Genomic DNA, 24,476 nt, shown 5'->3' on the forward strand with positions numbered 1-24,476 from the left:
AATTGTAGGTAGGTGGTGGCGATGTTAGGGAGGGCAGATTAGGGGTTAATACAATTTATTATAGTGTTTGTGAGGCGGGAGTGTGGCGGTTTAGGGGTTAATATATTTATTATAGTGGCGGTGAGGTCCGGTCTGCAGATTAGGGGTTAATAAGTGAAGTTAGGTAGCGGCGACGTTGGGGGGGGGCAGATTAGGGGTTAATAAATATAATATAGGGGTCGGCGATGTTAGGGGCAGCAGATTAGGGGTTTATAGGTATAATGTAGGTGGCGGCGGTGTCCGGTCGGCAGATTAGGGGTTAAATTTTTTTATTATAGTGGCGGCGATGTGGGGGGGCCTCGGTTTAGGGGTACATAGGTAGTTTATGGGTGTTAGTGTACTTTATAGCACAGTAGTTAAGAGATTTATATTCACGCGTTTGCCCATAAAGCTCTTAACTACTGACTTTTTTTGTCGTTAGGAGTCTTGTCGGTAGAGGGTCTACCGCTCACTTCTCCCAAGACTCCAAATACCGGCGTTAGGCAGATCCCATTGAAAAGATAGGATACGCAATTGGCGTAAGGGGATCTGCGGTAGCCTGGAGTCGCGGTAGGGAAGTGAGCGGTAGACCCTTTCCTGCCTGACTCTAAATACCAGCGGGCGGTAAAAAGCAGCTTTAGGACCCCTTAACGCTGCTTTTGACGGCTAACGCCAAACTCTAAATCTAGGTGATATTTTTTTCACTAAGAAAGCAAATCCACAATTTTTTGATTCACTTAAAAAATTAAATAATCAAGCTGAAACAACTGCCTGAAGGACCTTCCTATCAAAGGCTGCCTCAGAAGAAGCAAAAACATCAAAATGGTAGAATGTTGTAAAAGTATACAAAAAAAAAACAAGTAGGTGCTTTGCAAATTTGATCAACTAATGCCTCATTCTTGAAGGCCCAAGTAGCGGCATCTGATCTAGTAGAATGAGCAGTAATCTGCTGCAGTGGAGACTTACCGGCCACTAAGTAAGCCCTGTGAATCAAAAGTTTCAACCAAGAAGCCAAAAAAAATTTCTATCCTTTTCTAGAACCAGAAAAGAGAATCAACATACAAGAAGTTTGTCTAAAGCTCTTAGTAGCATCAATGTAATATTTCAATGCCCTCAAAACATCCAGCAACGATCTCTCTGAAGCATACTTATTATTATCATTATTATCAGGTATTTGTAGAGCGCCAACAGATTCCGCATCGCTGTAAACATAGTCTACTTAGGAGATATCTATGTTAAAATTGTCTGAAGAAACAGCTTTAGGCAAGAAGTCCAAAGTACTGCCTTACCCTGATAAAAATAAGATATTGTGGATCACAAGAAAGAGCAAATAACTCAGAAACTCGTCTATCAGAATAGATAGCCAAAATGAATAAAACCTTCCAAAAATGCAGATTCCATGGAGGAGAAATTGGCTTAATTACAGGTTTAATATGAACCAAAGCTTGAACAAAACCATGAATATCCAGAAGTTTAGCATTCTTCCTATGAAACAAGAATAAAAGGGCAGAAATCTGCCCCTTTAGAGAACTGGCAGATAGACCCTTATCCGGACCATCCTGTAGGAACTGCAGAATTCTAGGAATTCTGAAAGGATGCCAGGAAAAACTGTGAACTATACAACAAGAAATAAAGGCCTTCCCAATCTTATGATAAATCTTCCTAGTTTTAGGCTTAGAAGCCTGAATTAAGGTTTCAATCACTGAATCAGAGAAACATTTATGCCTAAGGATGAACCATTCAATATTCATGCCATCAAGTTCAGAGACTTGAGGTCCGGATAGAAAAATGGACCTTGAGACAGAAGGTTTGACCTTAGAGAAAGAGGCCAAGGAGGGTAGCTGGACATGTGAACCAGATCTGCATAACAATCATGTGAGGGCAAGCTGGGACAATCAGGATTACTCTAGGCTTACCTTGGAGATCACTCCGGGTAGAAGTACCAGAGGAGGAAAAAGATAAGCAAGATGGAATGACCAAGGAGCTACTAGAGCAAACTCTGCTTGAGTATTCCTGAACCTCGCAAAGTACCTGGGAAGTTTCTTGTGCAAACAAAGATGCCATCAGATCTATCTCTGGGAGAACCTAAAGATCCAAAATCTGATTCAACACATCTTGGTGAAGAGTCCACTACCCTGGATGTAGAGATTGACAACTGAGAAAGTCTGCTTCCCAGTTTTTCACCCCTGGAATATGAATCACAGACTAGACAAGAATTGGTTTCTGCCCATAAGAGAATTTCAGACACTTCTCTCATGGCTCGTGAACTGTGATTTCCCACCGATGGTCGACATAAGCTACTACTGTGACATTGTCTGTCTGAAAATGGAGGCAAGATTCTCTTTTCAACAGAGGCCAAGCTTGCATTGAGTTCAAGATCATTTATTGGTAACCTTGCCTCCCAAGGATCCCAAACTCCATGTGCTCTCATAGACCCCCAAACAGCTCAGCAACCTGAGAGACTTGCATCTGTAGTGATCAAGAGTCCATTTAGGATTAGTGATGTCGCGAACTTAAAATTTTCCGTTTGCGAACAGCGGACGTGAACTTCCGCAAGTGTTCGCGAACGGGCGAACCGGGCGAACCGCCATTGACTTCAATAGGCAGGCGAATTTTAAAACACACAGGGACTCTTTCTGGCCACAATAGTGATGGAAAAGTTGTTTCAAGGGTACTAACACCTGGACTGTGGCATGGAGGGGGATCCATGGCAAAACTCGCACGGAAAATTACATAGTTGATGCAGAGTCTGGTTTTAATCCATAAAGGGCATAAATCACCTAACATTCCTAAATTGTTTGGAATAACATGCTTTAAAACATCAGGTATGATATTGTATCGATCAGGTAGTGTAAGGGTTATGCCCGCTTCACAGTGACAGACCAAACTCCCCGTTTAACACACCACAAACAACCGCAAACAGTCCATTTGCACAACCGCAAACTCCCCATTGCCACGAGATAGATTTGATAGATAGATACATAGATTAGATAGATAGATCAATAGATGCAATAGATAGATTTGATAGATACGATAGATAGATAGATAGATAGATAGATTTGATAGATCAATAGATAGATTTGATAGATAGATAATTTCCAGACAGAGAATTACAAGATGTGCAGTCTGGGACCCATGGTAAGGTTCCCAGAGGCAGTTGCGGCTCCCGAGGCTCTGATTAGAACAGAGCACTCTGGAACGTATCTGCCCTGGGCCGAAATCGGAACATTCTTTTGCTTTCTGCCTGTCGGCCAAATGTCCATCTACCAAATGTCCTTCTGCATTTTGTCAGAGCACCGCGTGCAATCTACTGTGCCACCAGATATGAGTGGTGTGTTAAGTAATACTATTCTTATCACTTTAATCCCTGTTACGTCCCCTATCAGGGGACGTGTATATGGCATGGATTTTAGGAACCGAGAGATGGAAAAAGATGCTTGGTCGGTCCTCCTACTTCAAATTTGGGGCACTGCGTGTGCAATCTACTGTGCCACCAGATATGAGTGGTGTGTTAAGTAGTACTATTCTTATCAGTTTAATCCCTGTTACGTCCCCTATCAGGGGACGTGTATATGGCATGGATTTTAGGAACCGGGAGATGGAAAAAGATGCTTGGTCGGTCCGGGCACAAGATAGATTTGATAGATAGATAGATACATAGATTAGATAGATAGATCAATAGATGCAATAGATACATTTGATAGATACGATAGATAGATAGATTTGATAGATCAATAGATAGATTTGATAGATAGATAATTTCCCAGACAGAGAATTACAAGACGTGCGGTCTGTGACCCATGGTAAGGTTCCCAGAGGTAGTTGCGGCGCCCGAGGCTCTGATTAGAACAGAGCACTCTGGAACGTATCTGCCCTCGGCCGAAATCGGAACATTCTTTAGCTTTCTATCTGTCGGCCAAATGTCCGTCTGCCAAATGTCCATCTGCCAAATGTCCTTCTGCATTTTGTCAGAGCACCGTGTGCAATCTACTGTGCCAACAGATATGAGTGGTCTGTCAAGTAGTACTATTCTTATCAGTTAATACCTGTTACGTCCCCTATCAGGGGACGTGTATATGGCATGGATTTTAGGAACCGGGAGATGGAAAAAGATGCTTGGTCGGTCCGGCCACGAGATAGATTTGATAGATAGATAGATACATAGATTAGATAGATAGATCAATAGATGCAATAGATTACATTTGATAGATACGATAGATTTGATAGATAAATAGATAGATTTGATAGATAGATAATTTCCCAGACAGAGAATTACAAGATGTGCGGTCTGGGAGTCAACCCATGGTAAGGTTACTTCCTTTTGCACAATCGAGTACAGGTTGGGGATTGCCTTTTGTGCAAAGAAATTTTGGCCGGGTACCTTCCACTGCGGTGTCCCCTATCAGGGGACGTGTATATGGCATGGATTTTAGGAACCGGGAGATGGAAAAAGATGCTTGGCCGGTCCTCCTACTTTGGGGCACTGCACGTGCAATCTACTGTGCAATCTACTGTGCCACCAGATAGGAGTGGTGTGTTAAGTAGTACTATTCCTATCACTTTAATCCCTGTTATGTCCCCTATCAGGGGACGTGTATATGGCATGGATTTTAGGAACCTGGAGATGGAAAAAGATGCTTGGTCGGTCCTCCTACTTCAAATATTGGGGCACTGCGCGTGCAATCTAATGTTCCACCAGATAGGAGTGGTGTGTTAAGTAATACTATTCCTATCACTTTAATCCCTGTTACGTGCCTTTTTTTGTTTTGTTTTTTGTAGCCACAGTGCAGCAACAGAGGCCAGAAAAATTTGGCATGTACACATGCCTGAAAAATTAGGTATTGTTGCAGCCGCTGCTGTAGCAGCGGCCAGAAAAATTGATGTTTGTTTCCCTGGCAGAAAGTGCCCTAAAACATTGCGGCTTGAACCCTAGTTGGTGGCGGATAAGTCACACAAGTCATCCGGCATTCGAACATAACATACAGCAGCTTGTGGACCATTTATAGCACAAGGCAGATCATCTCATCAGGCCTTTTTTACTCGAATATATCGCCCAAGTCACAGCTATGGTAAAAGAGAAAGCAACTCCATAGAATATTCTGTAAGTCACAGTTATGGTAAAAGAGAAGGCAACTCTATAGGGTATTCTGTAAGTCACAGCTATGGTAAAAGAGAAAGCAACTCCATAGGGTATTCTGTAAGTCACAGCTATGGTAAAAGAGAAGGCACTGCATAGGATATTCTGTAAGTCACAGCTATGGTAAAAGAGAAGGCAACTCCATAGGATATTCTGTAAGTCACAGCTATGGTAAAATAGAAGGCAACTCCATAGGATATTCAGTAAGTCACAGCTATGGTAAAATAGAAGGCAACTCCATAGGATATTCAGTAAGTCACAGCTATAGTAAAAGAGAAGGCAACTCCATAGGATATTCTGTAAGTCACAGCTGTGGTAAAAGAGAAGACAACTCCATAGGATATTTTGTAAGTCACAGCTATGGTAAAAGAGAAGGCAACTCCATAGGATATTCTGTAAGTCACAGCTATAGTAAAAGAGAAGGCACTGCATAGGATATTCTGTAAGTCACAGCTGTGGTAAAAGAGAAGGCACTGCATAGGATATTCTGTAAGTCACAGCTATGGTAAAAGAGAAGGCACAGCATAGGATATTCTGTAAGTCACAGCTGTGGTAAAAGAGAAGGCACTGCATAGGATATTCTGTAAGTCACAGCTATGGTAAAAGAGAAGGCACTGCATAGGATATTCTGTAAGTCACAGCTGTGGTAAAAGAGAAGGCACTGCATAGGATATTCTGTAAGTCACAGCTATGGTAAAAGAGAAGGCAACTCCATAGGATATTCTGTAAGTCACAGCTATGGTAAAAGAGAAGGCACTGCATAGGATATACTGTAAGTCATAGCTATGGTAAAAGAGAAGGCAACTCCATAGGATATTCTGTAAGTCACAGCTATGGTAAAAGAGAAGGCACTGCATAGGATATTCTGTAAGTCACAGCTGTGGTAAAAGAGAAGGCACTGCATAGGATATTCTGTAAGTCACAGCTGTGGTAAAATAGAAGGCATAGGATATTCTGTAAGTCACAGCTATGGTAAAAGAGAAGGCACTGTATAGGATATTCTGTAAGTCACAGTTGAGGTAAAAGAGAAGGCATAGGATATTCTGTAAGTCACAGCTATGGTAAAAGAGAAGGCAACTCCATAGGATATTCTGTAAGTCACAGCTATGGTAAAAGAGAAGGAAATTCTAAAGGATATTCTGCAAGTCACAGCTATGGTAAAAGAGAAGGCAACTCCATAGGATATTCTGTAAGTCACAGCTATAGTAAAAGAGAAGGCAACTCCATAGGATATTCTGTAAGTCACAGCTATAGTAAAAGAGAAGGCACTGCATAGGATATTCTGTAAGTCACAGCTATGGTAAAAGAGAAGGCAATTCCATAGGATATTCTGTAAATCACAGCTGAGGTAAAAGAGAAAGCAACTCCATAGGGTATTCTGTATGTCACAGTTATGGTAAAATAGAAGGCACTGCATAGGATATTCTGTAAGTCACAGCTATGGTAAAAGAGAAGGCAACTCCATGGGATATTCTGTAAGTCACAGCTATGGTAAAATAGAAGGCACTGCATAGGATATTCTGTAAGTCACAGCTATGGTAAAAGAGAAGGCAACTCCATAGGATATTCTGTAAGTCACAGCTATGGTAAAATAGAAGGCACTGCATAGGATATTCTGTAAGTCACAGCTATGGTAAAATAGAAGGCACTGCATAGGATATTCTGTAAGTCACAGCTATGGTAAAATAGAAGGCAACTCCATAGGATATTCAGTAAGTCACAGCTATGGTAAAAGAGAAGGCAACTCCATAGGATATTCTGTAAGTCACAGCTGTGGTAAAAGAGAAGGCAACTCCATAGGATATTCTGTAAGTCACAGCTGTGGTAAAAGAGAAGACAACTCCATAGGATATTTTGTAAGTCACAGCTATGGTAAAAGAGAAGGCAACTCCATAGGATATTCTGTAAGTCACAGCTATAGTAAAAGAGAAGGCACTGCATAGGATATTCTGTAAGTCACAGCTGTGGTAAAAGAGAAGGCACTGCATAGGATATTCTGTAAGTCACAGCTATGGTAAAAGAGAAGGCACTGCATAGGATATTCTGTAAGTCACAGCTGTGGTAAAAGAGAAGGCACTGCATAGGATATTCTGTAAGTCACAGCTATGGTAAAAGAGAAGGCACTGCATAGGATATTCTGTAAGTCACAGCTGTGGTAAAAGAGAAGGCACTGCATAGGATATTCTGTAAGTCACAGCTATGGTAAAAGAGAAGGCAACTCCATAGGATATTCTGTAAGTCACAGTTATGGTAAAAGAGAAGGCACTGCATAGGATATACTGTAAGTCATAGCTATGGTAAAAGAGAAGGCAACTCCATAGGATATTCTGTAAGTCACAGCTATGGTAAAAGAGAAGGCACTGCATAGGATATTCTGTAAGTCACAGCTGTGGTAAAAGAGAAGGCACTGCATAGGATATTCTGTAAGTCACAGCTGTGGTAAAATAGAAGGCATAGGATATTCTGTAAGTCACAGCTATGGTAAAAGAGAAGGCACTGTATAGGATATTCTGTAAGTCACAGCTGAGGTAAAAGAGAAGGCATAGGATATTCTGTAAGTCACAGCTATGGTAAAAGAGAAGGCAACTCCATAGGATATTCTGTAAGTCACAGCTATGGTAAAAGAGAAGGAAATTCTAAAGGATATTCTGCAAGTCACAGCTATGGTAAAAGAGAAGGCAACTCCATAGGATATTCTGTAAGTCACAGCTATAGTAAAAGAGAAGGCACTGCATAGGATATTCTGTAAGTCACAGCTATGGTAAAAGAGAAGGCAATTCCATAGGATATTCTGTAAATCACAGCTGAGGTAAAAGAGAAAGCAACTCCATAGGATATTCTGTAAGTCACAGCTATAGTAAAAGAGAAGGCACTGCATAGGATATTCTGTAAGTCACAGCTATGGTAAAAGAGAAGGCACTGCATAGGATATTCTGTAAGTCACAGCTGAGGTAAAAGAGAAGGCATAGGATATTCTGTAAGTCACAGCTATGGTAAAAGAGAAGGCAACTCCATAGGATATTCTGTAAGTCACAGCTATGGTAAAAGAGAAGGAAATTCTAAAGGATATTCTGCAAGTCACAGCTATGGTAAAAGAGAAGGCAACTCCATAGGATATTCTGTAAGTCACAGCTATAGTAAAAGAGAAGGCAACTCCATAGGATATTCAGTAAGTCACAGCTATGGTAAAAGAGAAGGCAACTCCATGGGATATTCTGTAAGTCACAGCTATGGTAAAATAGAAGGCACTGCATAGGATATTCTGTAAGTCACAGCTATGGTAAAAGAGAAGGCAACTCCATAGGATATTCTGTAAGTCACAGCTATGGTAAAATAGAAGGCACTGCATAGGATATTCTGTAAGTCACAGCTATGGTAAAATAGAAGGCACTGCATAGGATATTCTGTAAGTCACAGCTATGGTAAAATAGAAGGCAACTCCATAGGATATTCAGTAAGTCACAGCTATGGTAAAAGAGAAGGCAACTCCATAGGATATTCTGTAAGTCACAGCTGTGGTAAAAGAGAAGGCAACTCCATAGGATATTCTGTAAGTCACAGCTGTGGTAAAAGAGAAGACAACTCCATAGGATATTTTGTAAGTCACAGCTATGGTAAAAGAGAAGGCAACTCCATAGGATATTCTGTAAGTCACAGCTATAGTAAAAGAGAAGGCACTGCATAGGATATTCTGTAAGTCACAGCTATAGTAAAAGAGAAGGCACTGCATAGGATATTCTGTAAGTCACAGCTATGGTAAAAGAGAAGGCACTGCATAGGATATTCTGTAAGTCACAGCTGTGGTAAAAGAGAAGGCACTGCATAGGATATTCTGTAAGTCACAGCTATGGTAAAAGAGAAGGCACTGCATAGGATATTCTGTAAGTCACAGCTATGGTAAAAGAGAAGGCACTGCATAGGATATTCTGTAAGTCACAGCTATGGTAAAAGAGAAGGCAACTCCATAGGATATTCTGTAAGTCACAGTTATGGTAAAAGAGAAGGCACTGCATAGGATATACTGTAAGTCATAGCTATGGTAAAAGAGAAGGCAACTCCATAGGATATTCTGTAAGTCACAGCTATGGTAAAAGAGAAGGCACTGCATAGGATATTCTGTAAGTCACAGCTGTGGTAAAAGAGAAGGCACTGCATAGGATATTCTGTAAGTCACAGCTGTGGTAAAATAGAAGGCATAGGATATTCTGTAAGTCACAGCTATGGTAAAAGAGAAGGCACTGTATAGGATATTCTGTAAGTCACAGCTGAGGTAAAAGAGAAGGCATAGGATATTCTGTAAGTCACAGCTATGGTAAAAGAGAAGGCAACTCCATAGGATATTCTGTAAGTCACAGCTATGGTAAAAGAGAAGGAAATTCTAAAGGATATTCTGCAAGTCACAGCTATGGTAAAAGAGAAGGCAACTCCATAGGATATTCTGTAAGTCACAGCTATAGTAAAAGAGAAGGCACTGCATAGGATATTCTGTAAGTCACAGCTATGGTAAAAGAGAAGGCAATTCCATAGGATATTCTGTAAATCACAGCTGAGGTAAAAGAGAAAGCAACTCCATAGGATATTCTGTAAGTCACAGCTATAGTAAAAGAGAAGGCACTGCATAGGATATTCTGTAAGTCACAGCTATGGTAAAAGAGAGGGCACTGCATAGGATATTCTGTAAGTCACAGCTATGGTAAAAGAGAGGGCACTGCATAGGATATTCTGTAAGTCACAGCTATGGTAAAAGAGAGGGCACTGCATAGGATATTCTGTAAGTCACAGCTATGGTAAAAGAGAAGGCACTGCATAGGATATTCTGTAAGTCACAGCTATGGTAAAATAGAAGGCACTGCATAGGATATTCTGTAAGTCACAGCTATGGTAAAAGAGAAGGCACTGCATAGGATATTCTGTAAGTCACAGCTATGGTAAAATAGAAGGCACTGCATAGGATATTCTGTAAGTCACAGCTATGGTAAAATAGAAGGCACTGCATAGGATATTCTGTAAGTCACAGCTATGGTAAAAGAGAAGGCAACTCCATAGGATATTCTGTAAGTCACAGCTATGGTAAAAGAGAAGGCACTCAATAGGGTATTCTGTAAGTCACAGCTATGGTAAAAGAGAAAGCAACTCCATAGGGTATTCTGTATGTCACAGTTATGGTAAAATAGAAGGCACTGCATAGGATATTCTGTAAGTCACAGCTATGGTAAAAGAGAAGGCAACTCCATAGGATATTCTGTAAGTCACAGCTATGGTAAAATAGAAGGCAACTCCATAGGATATTCAGTAAGTCACAGCTATGGTAAAATAGAAGGCAACTCCATAGGATATTCAGTAAGTCACAGCTATAGTAAAAGAGAAGGCAACTCCATAGGATATTCTGTAAGTCGCAGCTATGGTAAAATAGAAGGCAACTCCATAGGATATTCAGTAAGTCACAGCTATGGTAAAAGAGAAGGCAACTCCATAGGATATTCTGTAAGTCACAGCTGTGGTAAAAGAGAAGGCAACTCCATAGGATATTCTGTAAGTCACAGCTGTGGTAAAAGAGAAGACAACTCCATAGGATATTTTGTAAGTCACAGCTATGGTAAAAGAGAAGGCAACTCCATAGGATATTCTGTAAGTCACAGCTATAGTAAAAGAGAAGGCACTGCATAGGATATTCTGTAAGTCACAGCTGTGGTAAAAGAGAAGGCACTGCATAGGATATTCTGTAAGTCACAGCTATGGTAAAAGAGAAGGCACAGCATAGGATATTCTGTAAGTCACAGCTATGGTAAAAGAGAAGGCACTGCATAGGATATTCTGTAAGTCACAGCTATGGTAAAAGAGAAGGCACTGCATAGGATATTCTGTAAGTCACAGCTGTGGTAAAAGAGAAGGCACTGCATAGGATATTCTGTAAGTCACAGCTATGGTAAAAGAGAAGGCAACTCCATAGGATATTCTGTAAGTCACAGCTATGGTAAAAGAGAAGGCACTGCATAGGATATTCTGTAAGTCACAGCTATGGTAAAAGAGAAGGCAACTCCATAGGATATTCTGTAAGTCACAGCTATGGTAAAAGAGAAGGCACTGCATAGGATATTCTGTAAGTCACAGCTGTGGTAAAAGAGAAGGCACTGCATAGGATATTCTGTAAGTCACAGCTGTGGTAAAAGAGAAGGCACTGCATAGGATATTCTGTAAGTCACAGCTATGGTAAAAGAGAAGGCACTGTATAGGATATTCTGTAAGTCACAGCTGAGGTAAAAGAGAAGGCATAGGATACTCTGTAAGTCACAGCTATGGTAAAAGAGAAGGCAACTCCATAGGATATTCTGTAAGTCACAGCTATGGTAAAAGAGAAGGCAATTCTAAAGGATATTCTGCAAGTCACAGCTATGGTAAAAGAGAAGGCAACTCCATAGGATATTCTGTAAGTCACAGCTATAGTAAAAGAGAAGGCAACTCCACAGGATATTCTGTAAGTCACAGCTATAGTAAAAGAGAAGGCACTGCATAGGATATTCTGTAAGTCACAGCTATGGTAAAAGAGAAGGCAATTCCATAGGATATTCTGTAAATCACAGCTGAGGTAAAAGAGAAGGCATATGATATTCTGTAAGTCACAGCTATGGTAAAAGAGAAGGCAACTCCATAGGATATTCTGTAAGTCACAGCTATGGTAAAAGAGAAGGCAATTCCATAGGATATTCTGTAAGTCACAGCTATAGTAAAAGAGAAGGCAACTCCATAGGATATTCAGTAAGTCGCAGCTATGGTAAAAGAGAAGGCAATTCCATAGGATATTCTGTAAGTCACAGCTATGGTAAAAGAGAAGGCATTTCCATAGGATATTCTGTAAGTCACGGCTATGGTAAAAGAGAAGGCACTGCATAGGATATTCTGTAAGTCACAGCTATGGTAAAAGAGAAGGAAACTCCATAATATATTCTGTAAGTCACAGCTATTGTAAAAGAGAAGGCACTGCATAGGATATTCTGTAAGTCACAGCTATGGTTAAAGAGAAGGCACTGCATAGGATATTCTGTAAGTCACAGCTATGGTAAAAGAGAAGGAAACTCCATAGGATATTCTGTAAGTCACAGCTATGGTAAAAGAGAAGGCACTGCATAGGATATTCTGTAAGTCACAGCTATGGTAAAAGAGAAGGCACTGCATAGGATATTCTGTAAGTCACAGCTATGGTAAAAGAGAAGGCATAGGATATTCTGTAAGTCACAGCTATGGTAAAAGAGAAGGCATAGGATATTCTGTAAGTCACAGCTATGGTAAAAGAGAAGGCACTGCATAGGATATTCTGTAAGTCACAGCTATGGTTAAAGAGAAGGCACTGCATAGGATATTCTGTAAGTCACAGCTATGGTAAAAGAGAAGGCAATTCCCTAGGATATTCTGTAAGTCACAGCTATGGTAAAAGAGAAGGCAATTCCCTAGGATATTCTGTAAGTCACAGGTATGGTAAAAGAGAAGGCACTGCATATGATATTCTGTAAGTCACAGCTATGGTAAAAGAGAAGGAAACTCCATAGGATATTCTGTAAGTCACAGCTATGGTAAAAGAGAAGGCACTGCATAGGATATTCTGTAAGTCACAGCTATGGTAAAAGAGAAGGCAATTCCCTAGGATATTCTGTAAGTCACAGGTATGGTAAAAGAGAAGGCAATTCCCTAGGATATTCTGTAAATCACAGCTATGGTAAAAGAGAAGGCAATTCCATAGGATATTCTGTAAGTCACAGCTATGGTAAAAGAGAAGGCACTGCATAGGATATTCTGTAAGTCACAGCTATGGTAAAAGAGAAGGCACTGTAACACCATATGATATTCTGTAAGTCACAGCTATGGTAAAAGAGAAGGCACTGCATAAGATATTCTTTAAGTCACAGCTATGGTAAAAGAGAGGGCACTGCATAGGATATTCTGTAAGTCACAGCTATGGTAAAAGAGAAGGCAACTCCATAGGATATTCTGTAAGTCACAGCTGTGGTAGAAGAGAAGGCACTGCAACACCATATGATATTCTGTAAGTCACAGCTATGGTAAAAGAGAAGGCAACTCCATAGGGTATTCTGTAAGTCACAGTTATGGTAAAAGAGAAGGCACTGCATAGGGTATTCTGTAAGTCACAGCTATGGTAAAAGAGAAGGCAATTCCATAGGATATTCTGTAAGTCACAGCTATAGTAAAAGAGAAGGCACTGCATAGGATATTCTGTAAGTCACAGCTATAGTAAAAGAGAAGGCACTGCATAGGATATTCTGTAAGTCACAGCTATGGTAAAAGAGAAGGCAATTCCATAGGATATTCTGTAAGTCACAGCTATAGTAAAATCGAAGGCACTGCATAGGATATTCTGTAAGTCACAGCTGTGGTAAAATAGAGGGCACTGCATAGGATATTCTGTAAGTCACAGCTATGGTAAAAGAGAAGGCAACTCCATAGGATATTCTGTAAGTCACAGCTGAGGTAAAAGAGAAGGCATAGGATATTCTGTAAGTCACAGCTATGGTAAAAGAGAAGGCAATTCCCTAGGATATTTTGTAACTCACAGCTATGGTAAATGAGAAGGCAATTCCATAGGATATTCTGCAAGTCACAGCTATGGTAAAAGAGAAGTCAACGCCATAGGATATTCTGTAAGTCACAGCTATGGTAAAAGAGAAGGCACTCAATAGGGTATTCTGTAAGTCATGGCTATAGTAAAAGAGAAGGCAGCTCCATATGATATTCTGTAAGTCACAGCTATGGTAAAAGAGAAGGCACTGAATAGGATATTCTGTAAGTCACATCTATGGTAAAAGAGAAGGCAACTCCATAGGATAATATGTAAGTCACAGCTATGGTAAAAGAGAAGGCAACTCCATAGGATATTCTGTAAGTCACAGCTATGGTAAAAGAGAAGGCAGCTCCATAGGATATTCTGTAAGTCACAGCTATGGTAAAAGAGAAGGCAACTCCATAGGATATTCTGTAAGTCACAGCTATAGTAAAAGAGAAGGCAACTCCATAGGATATTCTGCAAGACCCAGCTATGGTAAAAGAGAAGGCAACTCCATAGGGTATTCTGTAAGTCACAGCTATGGTAAAAGAGAAGGCAACTCCATAGGATATTCTGTAAGTCACAGCTATGGTAAAAGAGAAGGCAACTCCATAGGATATTCTGTAAGTCACAGCTATGGTAAAAGAGAAGGCACTGCATAGGATATTCTGTAAGTCACAGCTGTGGTAAAAGAGAAGGCACTGCATAGGATATTCTGTAAGTCACAGCTATGGTAAAAGAGAAGGCAACTCCATAGGATATTCTGTAAGTCACAGCTATGGTAAAAGAGAAGGCACTGCATAGGATATTCTGTAAGTTATAGCTATGGTAAAAGAGAAGGCAACTCAATAGGATATTCTGTAAGTCACAGCTATGGTAAAAGAGAAGGCACTGCATAGGATATTCTGTAAGTCACAGCTGTGGTAAAAGAGAAGGCACTGTATAGGATATTCTGTAAGTCATAGCTGTGGTAAAATAGAAGGCATAGGATATTCTGTAAGTCACAGCTGTGGTAAAAGAGAAGGCATAGGATATTCTGTAAGTCACAGCTATGGTAAAAGAGAATGCACTGTATAGGATATTCTGTAAGTCACAGCTGAGGTAAAAGAGAAGGCATAGGATATTCTGTAAGTCACAGCTATGGTAAAAGAGAAGGCAAATCCATAGGATATTCTGTAAGTCACAGCTATGGTAAAAGAGAAGGCAATTCTATAGGATATTCTGCAAGTCACAGCTATGGTAAAAGAGAAGGCAACTCCATAGGATATTCTGTAAGTCACAGCTATAGTAAAAGAGAAGGCAACTCCATAGGATATTCTGTAAGTCACAGCTATAGTAAAAGAGAAGGCACTGCATAGGATATTCTGTAAGTCACAGCTATGGTAAAAGAGAAGGCAATTCCATAGGATATTCTGTAAGTCACAGCTGAGGTAAAAGAGAAGGCATAGGATATTCTGTAAGTCACAGCTATGGTAAAAGAGAAGGCAATTCCATAGGATATTCTGTAAGTCACAGCTATAGTAAAAGAGAAGGCAACTCCATAGGATATTCTGTAAGTCGCAGCTATGGTAAAAGAGAAGGCAATTCCATAGGATATTCTGTAAGTCACAGCTATGGTAAAAGAGAAGGCAATTCCATAGGATATTCTGTAAGTCACGGCTATGGTAAAAGAGAAGGCAATTCCATAGGATATTCTGTAAGTCACAGTTATGGTAAAATAGAAGGCACTGAATAGGATATTCTGTAAGTCACAGCTATGGTAAAAGAGAAGGAAACTCCATAATATATTCTGTAAGTCACAGCTATTGTAAAAGAGAAGGCACTGCATAGGATACTCTGTAAGTCACAGCTATGGTTAAAGAGAAGGCACTGCATAGGATATTCTGTAAGTCACAGCTATGGTAAAAGAGAAGGAAACTCCATAGGATATTCTGTAAGTCACAGCTATGGTAAAAGAGAAGGCACTGCATAGGATATTGTGTAAGTCACAGCTGTGGTAAAAGAGAAGGCACTGCATAGGATATTCTGTAAGTCACAGCTATGGTAAAAGAGAAGGCAACTCCATAGGATATTCTGTAAGTCACAGCTATGGTAAAAGAGAAGGCACTGCATAGGATATACTGTAAGTCATAGCTATGGTAAAAGAGAAGGCAACTCCATAGGATATTCTGTAAGTCACAGCTATGGTAAAAGAGAAGGCACTGCATAGGATATTCTGTAAGTCACAGCTGTGGTAAAAGAGAAGGCACTGCATAGGATATTCTGTAAGTCACAGCTGTGGTAAAATAGAAGGCATAGGATATTCTGTAAGTCACAGCTATGGTAAAAGAGAAGGCACTGTAAAGGATATTCTGTAAGTCACAGCTGAGGTAAAAGAGAAGGCATAGGATATTCTGTAAGTCACAGCTATGGTAAAAGAGAAGGCAACTCCATAGGATATTCTGTAAGTCACAGCTATGGTAAAAGAGAAGGAAATTCTAAAGGATATTCTGCAAGTCACAGCTATGGTAAAAGAGAAGGCAACTCCATAGGATATTCTGTAAGTCACAGCTATAGTAAAAGAGAAGGCAACTCCATAGGATATTCTGTAAGTCACAGCTATAGTAAAAGAGAAGGCACTGCATAGGATATTCTGTAAGTCACAGCTATGGTAAAAGAGAAGGCAATTCCATAGGATATTCTGTAAATCACAGCTGAGGTAAAAGAGAAGGCAACTCCATAGGGTATTCTGTATGTCACAGCTATGGTAAAATAGAAGGCACTGCATAGGATATTCTGTAAGTCACAGCTATGGTAAAAGAGAAGGCAACTCCATAGGATATTCTGTAAGTCACAGCTATGGTAAAATAGAAGGCACTGCATAGGATATTCTGTAAGTCACAGCTATGGTAAAAGAGAAGGCAACTCCATAGGATATTCTGTAAGTCACAGCTATGGTAAAATAGAAGGCACTGCATAGGATATTCTGTAAGTCACAGCTATGGTAAAATAGAAGGCACTGCATAGGATATTCTGTAAGTCACAGCTATGGTAAAATAGAAGGCACTGCATAGGATATTCTGTAAGTCACAGCTATGGTAAAAGAGAAGGCACTGCATAGGATATTCTGTAAGTCACAGCTATGGTAAAATAGAAGGCACTGCATAGGATATTCTGTAAGTCACAGCTATGGTAAAATAGAAGGCACTGCATAGGATATTCTGTAAGTCACAGCTATGGTAAAATAGAAGGCACTGCATAGGATATTCTGTAAGTCACAGCTATGGTAAAATAGAAGGCACTGCATAGGATATTCTGTAAGTCACAGCTATGGTAAAATAGAAGGCACTGCATAGGATATTCTGTAAGTCACAGCTATGGTAAAAGAGAAGGCAACTCCATAGGATATTCTGTAAGTCACAGCTATGGTAAAAGAGAAGGCACTCAATAGGGTATTCTGTAAGTCACAGCTATGGTAAAAGAGAAAGCAACTCCATAGGGTATTCTGTATGTCACAGTTATGGTAAAATAGAAGGCACTGCATAGGATATTCTGTAAGTCACAGCTATGGTAAAAGAGAAGGCAACTCCATAGGATATTCTGTAAGTCACAGCTATGGTAAAATAGAAGGCAACTCCATAGGATATTCAGTAAGTCACAGCTATGGTAAAATAGAAGGCAACTCCATAGGATATTCAGTAAGTCACAGCTATAGTAAAAGAGAAGGCAACTCCATAGGATATTCTGTAAGTCGCAGCTATGGTAAAATAGAAGGCAACTCCATAGGATATTCAGTAAGTAACAGCTATGGTAAAAGAGAAGGCAACTCCATAGGATATTCTGTAAGTCACAGCTGTGGTAAAAGAGAAGGCAACTCCATAGGATATTCTGTAAGTCACAGCTGTGGTAAAAGAGAAGACAACTCCATAGGATATTTTGTAAGTCACAGCTATGGTAAAAGAGAAGGCAACTCCATAGGATATTCTGTAAGTCACAGCTATAGTAAAAGAGAAGGCACTGCATAGGATATTCTGTAAGTCACAGCTGTGGTAAAAGAGAAGGCACTGCATAGGATATTCTGTAAGTCACAGCTATGGTAAAAGAGAAGGCACAGCATAGGATATTCTGTAAGTCACAGCTATGGTAAAATAGAAGGCACTGCATAGGATATTCTGTAAGTCACAGCTGTGGTAAAAGAGAAGACAACTCCATAGGATATTTTGTAAGTCACAGCTATGGTAAAAGAGAAGGCAACTCCATAGGATATTCTGTAAGTCACAGCTATAGTAAAAGAGAAGGCACTGCATAGGATATTCTGTAAGTCACAGCTGTGGTAAAAGAGAAGGCACTGCATAGGATATTCTGTAAGTCACAGCTGTGGTAAAATAGAAGGCATAGGATATTCTGTAAGTCACAGCTATGGTAAAAGAGAAGGCACTGTAAAGGATATTCTGTAAGTCACAGCTGAGGTAAAAGAGAAGGCATAGGATATTCTGTAAGTCACAGCTATGGTAAAAGAGAAGGCAATTCTAAAGGATATTCTGCAAGTCACAGCTATGGTAAAAGAGAAGGCAACTCCATAGGATATTCTGTAAGTCACAGCTATAGTAAAAGAGAAGGCAACTCCATAGGATATTCTGTAAGTCACAGCTATAGTAAAAGAGAAGGCACTGCATAGGATATTCTGTAAGTCACAGCTATGGTAAAAGAGAAGGCAATTCCATAGGATATTCTGTAAATCACAGCTGAGGTAAAAGAGAAAGCAACTCCATAGGGTATTCTGTATGTCACAGTTATGGTAAAATAGAAGGCACTGCATAGGATATTCTGTAAGTCACAGCTATGGTAAAAGAGAAGGCAACTCCATAGGATATTCTGTAAGTCACAGCTATGGTAAAATAGAAGGCACTGCATAGGATATTCTGTAAGTCACAGCTATGGTAAAAGAGAAGGCAACTCCATAGGATATTCTGTAAGTCACAGCTATGGTAAAATAGAAGGCACTGCATAGGATATTCTGTAAGTCACAGCTATGGTAAAATAGAAGGCACTGCATAGGATATTCTGTAAGTCACAGCTATGGTAAAATAGAAGGCACTGCATAGGATATTCTGTAAGTCACAGCTATGGTAAAAGAGAAAGCAACTCCATAGGGTATTCTGTATGTCACAGTTATGGTAAAATAGAAGGCACTGCATAGGATATTCTGTAAGTCACAGCTATGGTAAAAGAGAAGGCAACTCCAGAGGATATTCTGTAAGTCACAGCTATGGTAAAATAGAAGGCAACTCCATAGGATATTCAGTAAGTCACAGCTATGGTAAAATAGAAGGCAACTCCATAGGATATTCAGTAAGTCACAGCTATAGTAAAAGAGAAGGCAACTCCATAGGATATTCTGTAAGTCGCAGCTATGGTAAAATAGAAGGCAACTCCATAGGATATTCAGTAAGTCACAGCTATGGTAAAAGAGAAGGCAACTCCATAGGATATTCTGTAAGTCACAGCTGTGGTAAAAGAGAAGGCAACTCCATAGGATATTCTGTAAGTCACAGCTGTGGTAAAAGAGAAGACAACTCCATAGGATATTTTGTAAGTCACAGCTATGGTAAAAGAGAAGGCAACTCCATAGGATATTCTGTAAGTCACAGCTATAGTAAAAGAGAAGGCACTGCATAGGATATTCTGTAAGTCACAGCTATAGTAAAAGAGAAGGCACTGCATAGGATATTCTGTAAGTCACAGCTATGGTAAAAGAGAAGGCACAGCATAGGATATTCTGTAAGTCACAGCTATAGTAAAAGAGAAGGCACTGCATAGGATATTCTGTAAGTCACAGCTATGGTAAAAGAGAAGGCACTGCATAGGATATTCTGTAAGTCACAGCTGTGGTAAAAGAGAAGGCACTGCATAGGATATTCTGTAAGTCACAGCTATGGTAAAAGAGAAGGCAACTCCATAGGATATTCTGTAAGTCACAGCTATGGTAAAAGAGAAGGCACTGCATAGGATATTCTGTAAGTCACAGCTATGGTAAAAGAGAAGGCAACTCCATAGGATATTCTGTAAGTCACAGCTATGGTAAAAGAGAAGGCACTGCATAGGATATTCTGTAAGTCACAGCTGTGGTAAAAGAGAAGGCACTGCATAGGATATTCTGTAAGTCACAGCTGTGGTAAAAGAGAAGGCACTGCATAGGATATTCTGTAAGTCACAGCTATGGTAAAAGAGAAGGCACTGTATAGGATATTCTGTAAGTCACAGCTGAGGTAAAAGAGAAGGCATAGGATATTCTGTAAGTCACAGCTATGGTAAAAGAGAAGGCAACTCCATAGGATATTCTGTAAGTCACAGCTATGGTAAAAGAGAAGGCAATTCTAAAGGATATTCTGCAAGTCACAGCTATGGTAAAAGAGAAGGCAACTCCATAGGATATTCTGTAAGTCACAGCTATAGTAAAAGAGAAGGCAACTCCATAGGATATTCTGTAAGTCACAGCTATAGTAAAAGAGAAGGCACTGCATAGGATATTCTGTAAGTCACAGCTATGGTAAAAGAGAAGGCAATTCCATAGGATATTCTGTAAATCACAGCTGAGGTAAAAGAGAAGGCATATGATATTCTGTAAGTCACAGCTATGGTAAAAGAGAAGGCAACTCCATAGGATATTCTGTAAGTCACAGCTATGGTAAAAGAGAAGGCAATTCCATAGGATATTCTGTAAGTCACAGCTATAGTAAAAGAGAAGGCAACTCCATAGGATATTCAGTAAGTCGCAGCTATGGTAAAAGAGAAGGCAATTCCATAGGATATTCTGTAAGTCACAGCTATGGTAAAAGAGAAGGCATTTCCATAGGATATTCTGTAAGTCACGGCTATGGTAAAAGAGAAGGCAATTCCATAGGATATTCTGTATGTCACAGCTATGGTAAAAGAGAAGGCACTGCATAGGATATTCTGTAAGTCACAGCTATGGTAAAAGAGAAGGAAACTCCATAATATATTCTGTAAGTCACAGCTATTGTAAAAGAGAAGGCACTGCATAGGATATTCTGTAAGTCACAGCTATGGTTAAAGAGAAGGAACTGCATAGGATATTCTGTAAGTCACAGCTATGGTAAAAGAGAAGGAAACTCCATAGGATATTCTGTAAGTCACAGCTATGGTAAAAGAGAAGGCACTGCATAGGATATTCTGTAAGTCACAGCTATGGTAAAAGAGAAGGCACTGCATAGGATATTCTGTAAGTCACAGCTATGGTAAAAGAGAAGGCATAGGATATTCTGTAAGTCACAGCTATGGTAAAAGAGAAGGCATAGGATATTCTGTAAGTCACAGCTATGGTAAAAGAGAAGGCACTGCATAGGATATTCTGTAAGTCACAGCTATGGTTAAAGAGAAGGCACTGCATAGGATATTCTGTAAGTCACAGCTATGGTAAAAGAGAAGGCAATTCCCTAGGATATTCTGTAAGTCACAGGTATGGTAAAAGAGAAGGCAATTCCCTAGGATATTCTGTAAGTCACAGGTATGGTAAAAGAGAAGGCACTGCATATGATATTCTGTAAGTCACAGCTATGGTAAAAGAGAAGGAAACTCCATAGGATATTCTGTAAGTCACAGCTATGGTAAAAGAGAAGGCACTGCATAGGATATTCTGTAAGTCACAGCTATGGTAAAAGAGAAGGCAATTCCCTAGGATATTCTGTAAGTCACAGGTATGGTAAAAGAGAAGGCAATTCCCTAGGATATTCTGTAAATCACAGCTATGGTAAAAGAGAAGGCAATTCCATAGGATATTCTGTAAGTCACAGCTATGGTAAAAGAGAAGGCACTGCATAGGATATTCTGTAAGTCACAGCTATGGTAAAAGAGAAGGCACTGTAACACCATATGATATTCTGTAAGTCACAGCTATGGTAAAAGAGAAGGCACTGCATAGGATATTCTTTAAGTCACAGCTATGGTAAAAGAGAGGGCACTGCATAGGATATTCTGTAAGTCACAGCTATGGTAAAAGAGAAGGCAACTCCATAGGATATTCTGTAAGTCACAGCTGTGGTAGAAGAGAAGGCACTGCAACACCATATGATATTCTGTAAGTCACAGCTATGGTAAAAGAGAAGGCACTGCATAGGATATTCAGTAAGTCACAGCTATAATAAAAGAGAAGGCAACTCCATAGGGTATTCTGTAAGTCACAGTTATGGTAAAAGAGAAGGCACTGCATAGGGTATTCTGTAAGTCACAGCTATGGTAAAAGAGAAGGCAATTCCATAGGATATTCTGTAAGTCACAGCTATAGTAAAAGAGAAGGCACTGCATAGGATATTCTGTAATTCACAGCTATAGTAAAAGAGAAGGCACTGCATAGGATATTCTGTAAGTCACAGCTATGGTAAAAGAGAAGGCAATTCCATAGGATATTCTGTAAGTCACAGCTATAGTAAAATCGAAGGCACTGCATAGGATATTCTGTAAGTCACAGCTGTGGTAAAATAGAGGGCACTGCATAGGATATTCTGTAAGTCACAGCTATGGTAAAAGAGAAGGCAACTCCATAGGATATTCTGTAAGTCACAGCTGAGGTAAAAGAGAAGGCATAGGATATTCTGTAAGTCACAGCTATGGTAAAAGAGAAGGCAATTCCCTAGGATATTTTGTAACTCACAGCTATGGTAAATGAGAAGGCAATTCCATAGGATATTCTGCAAGTCACAGCTATGGTAAAAGAGAAGTCAACGCCATAGGATATTCTGTAAGTCACAGCTATGGTAAAAGAGAAGGCACTCAATAGGGTATTCTGTAAGTCATGGCTATAGTAAAAGAGAAGGCAGCTCCATATGATATTCTGTAAGTCACAGCTATGGTAAAAGAGAAGGCACTGAATAGGATATTCTGTAAGTCACATCTATGGTAAAAGAGAAGGCAACTCCACAGGATAATCTGTAAGTCACAGCTATGGTAAAAGAGAAGGCAACTCCATAGGATATTCTGTAAGTCACAGCTATGGTAAAAGAGAAGGCAGCTCCATAGGATATTCTGTAAGTCACAGCTATGGTAAAAGAGAAGGCAACTCCATAGGATATTCTGTAAGTCACAGCTATAGTAAAAGAGAAGGCAACTCCATAGGATATTCTGCAAGACCCAGCTATGGTAAAAGAGAAGGCAACTCCATAGGGTATTCTGTAAGTCACAGCTATGGTAAAAGAGAAGGCAACTCCATAGGATATTCTGTAAGTCACAGCTATGGTAAAAGAGAAGGCAACTCCATAGGATATTCTGTAAGTCACAGCTATGGTAAAAGAGAAGGCACTGCATAGGATATTCTGTAAGTCACAGCTGTGGTAAAAGAGAAGGCACTGCATAGGATATTCTGTAAGTCACAGCTGTGGTAAAAGAGAAGGCACTGCATAGGATATTCTGTAAGTCACAGCTATGGTAAAAGAGAAGGCACTGTATAGGATATTCTGTAAGTCACAGCTGAGGTAAAAGAGAAGGCATAGGATACTCTGTAAGTCACAGCTATGGTAAAAGAGAAGGCAACTCCATAGGATATTCTGTAAGTCACAGCTATGGTAAAAGAGAAGGCACTGCATAGGATATTCTGTAAGTCACAGCTATGGTAAAAGAGAAGGCACTGCATAGGATATTCTGTAAGTCACAGCTGTGGTAAAAGAGAAGGCACTGCATAGGATATTCTGTAAGTCACAGCTATGGTAAAAGAGAAGGCACTGTATAGGATATTCTGTAAGTCACAGCTGAGGTAAAAGAGAAGGCATAGGATACTCTGTAAGTCACAGCTATGGTAAAAGAGAAGGCAACTCCATAGGATATTCTGTAAGTCACAGCTATGGTAAAAGAGAAGGCAATTCTAAAGGATATTCTGCAAGTCACAGCTATGGTAAAAGAGAAGGCAACTCCATAGGATATTCTGTAAGTCACAGCTATAGTAAAAGAGAAGGCAACTCCATAGGATATTCTGTAAGTCACAGCTATGGTAAAAGAGAAGGCACTGCATAGGATATTCTGTAAGTCACAGCTATGGTAAAAGAGAAGGCAATTCCATAGGATATTCTGTAAATCACAGCTGAGGTAAAAGAGAAGGCATATGATATTCTGTAAGTCACAGCTATGGTAAAAGAGAAGGCAACTCCATAGGATATTCTGTAAGTCACAGCTATGGTAAAAGAGAAGGCAATTCCATAGGATATTCTGTAAGTCACAGCTATAGTAAAAGAGAAGGCAACTCCATAGGATATTCTGTAAGTCGCAGCTATGGTAAAAGAGAAGGCAATTCCATAGGATATTCTGTAAGTCACAGCTATGGTAAAAGAGAAGGCATTTCCATAGGATATTCTGTAAGTCACGGCTATGGTAAAAGAGAAGGCAATTCCATAGGATATTCTGTATGTCACAGCTATGGTAAAAGAGAAGGCACTGCATAGGATATTCTGTAAGTCACAGCTATGGTAAAAGAGAAGGAAACTCCATAATATATTCTGTAAGTCACAGCTATTGTAAAAGAGAAGGCACTGCATAGGATATTCTGTAAGTCACAGCTATGGTTAAAGAGAAGGAACTGCATAGGATATTCTGTAAGTCACAGCTATGGTAAAAGAGAAGGAAACTCCATAGGATATTCTGTAAGTCACAGCTATGGTAAAAGAGAAGGCACTGCATAGGATATTCTGTAAGTCACAGCTATGGTAAAAGAGAAGGCACTGCATAGGATATTCTGTAAGTCACAGCTATGGTAAAAGAGAAGGCATAGGATATTCTGTAAGT

The 24,476-nt window shown here is 39.9% G+C and overlaps 1 protein-coding gene across 1 annotated transcript in view; it reads right to left on the reverse strand.

The window, feature by feature from the left end:
- Positions 1-24,476, reverse strand: part of LOC128642148 (integrin alpha-M) — a 592,220-nt gene that overhangs the window by 395,167 nt on the left and 172,577 nt on the right. The window contains exon 7 of the mRNA XM_053694828.1: positions 985-1,001. Coding sequence (XP_053550803.1) covers positions 985-1,001 — 17 coding nt within the window. The remainder of the gene's footprint in view (positions 1-984; positions 1,002-24,476) is intronic.

Source organism: Bombina bombina, chromosome 11, assembly GCF_027579735.1.
Source record: "Bombina bombina isolate aBomBom1 chromosome 11, aBomBom1.pri, whole genome shotgun sequence".
Taxonomy (NCBI): Eukaryota; Metazoa; Chordata; class Amphibia; order Anura; family Bombinatoridae; genus Bombina; species Bombina bombina.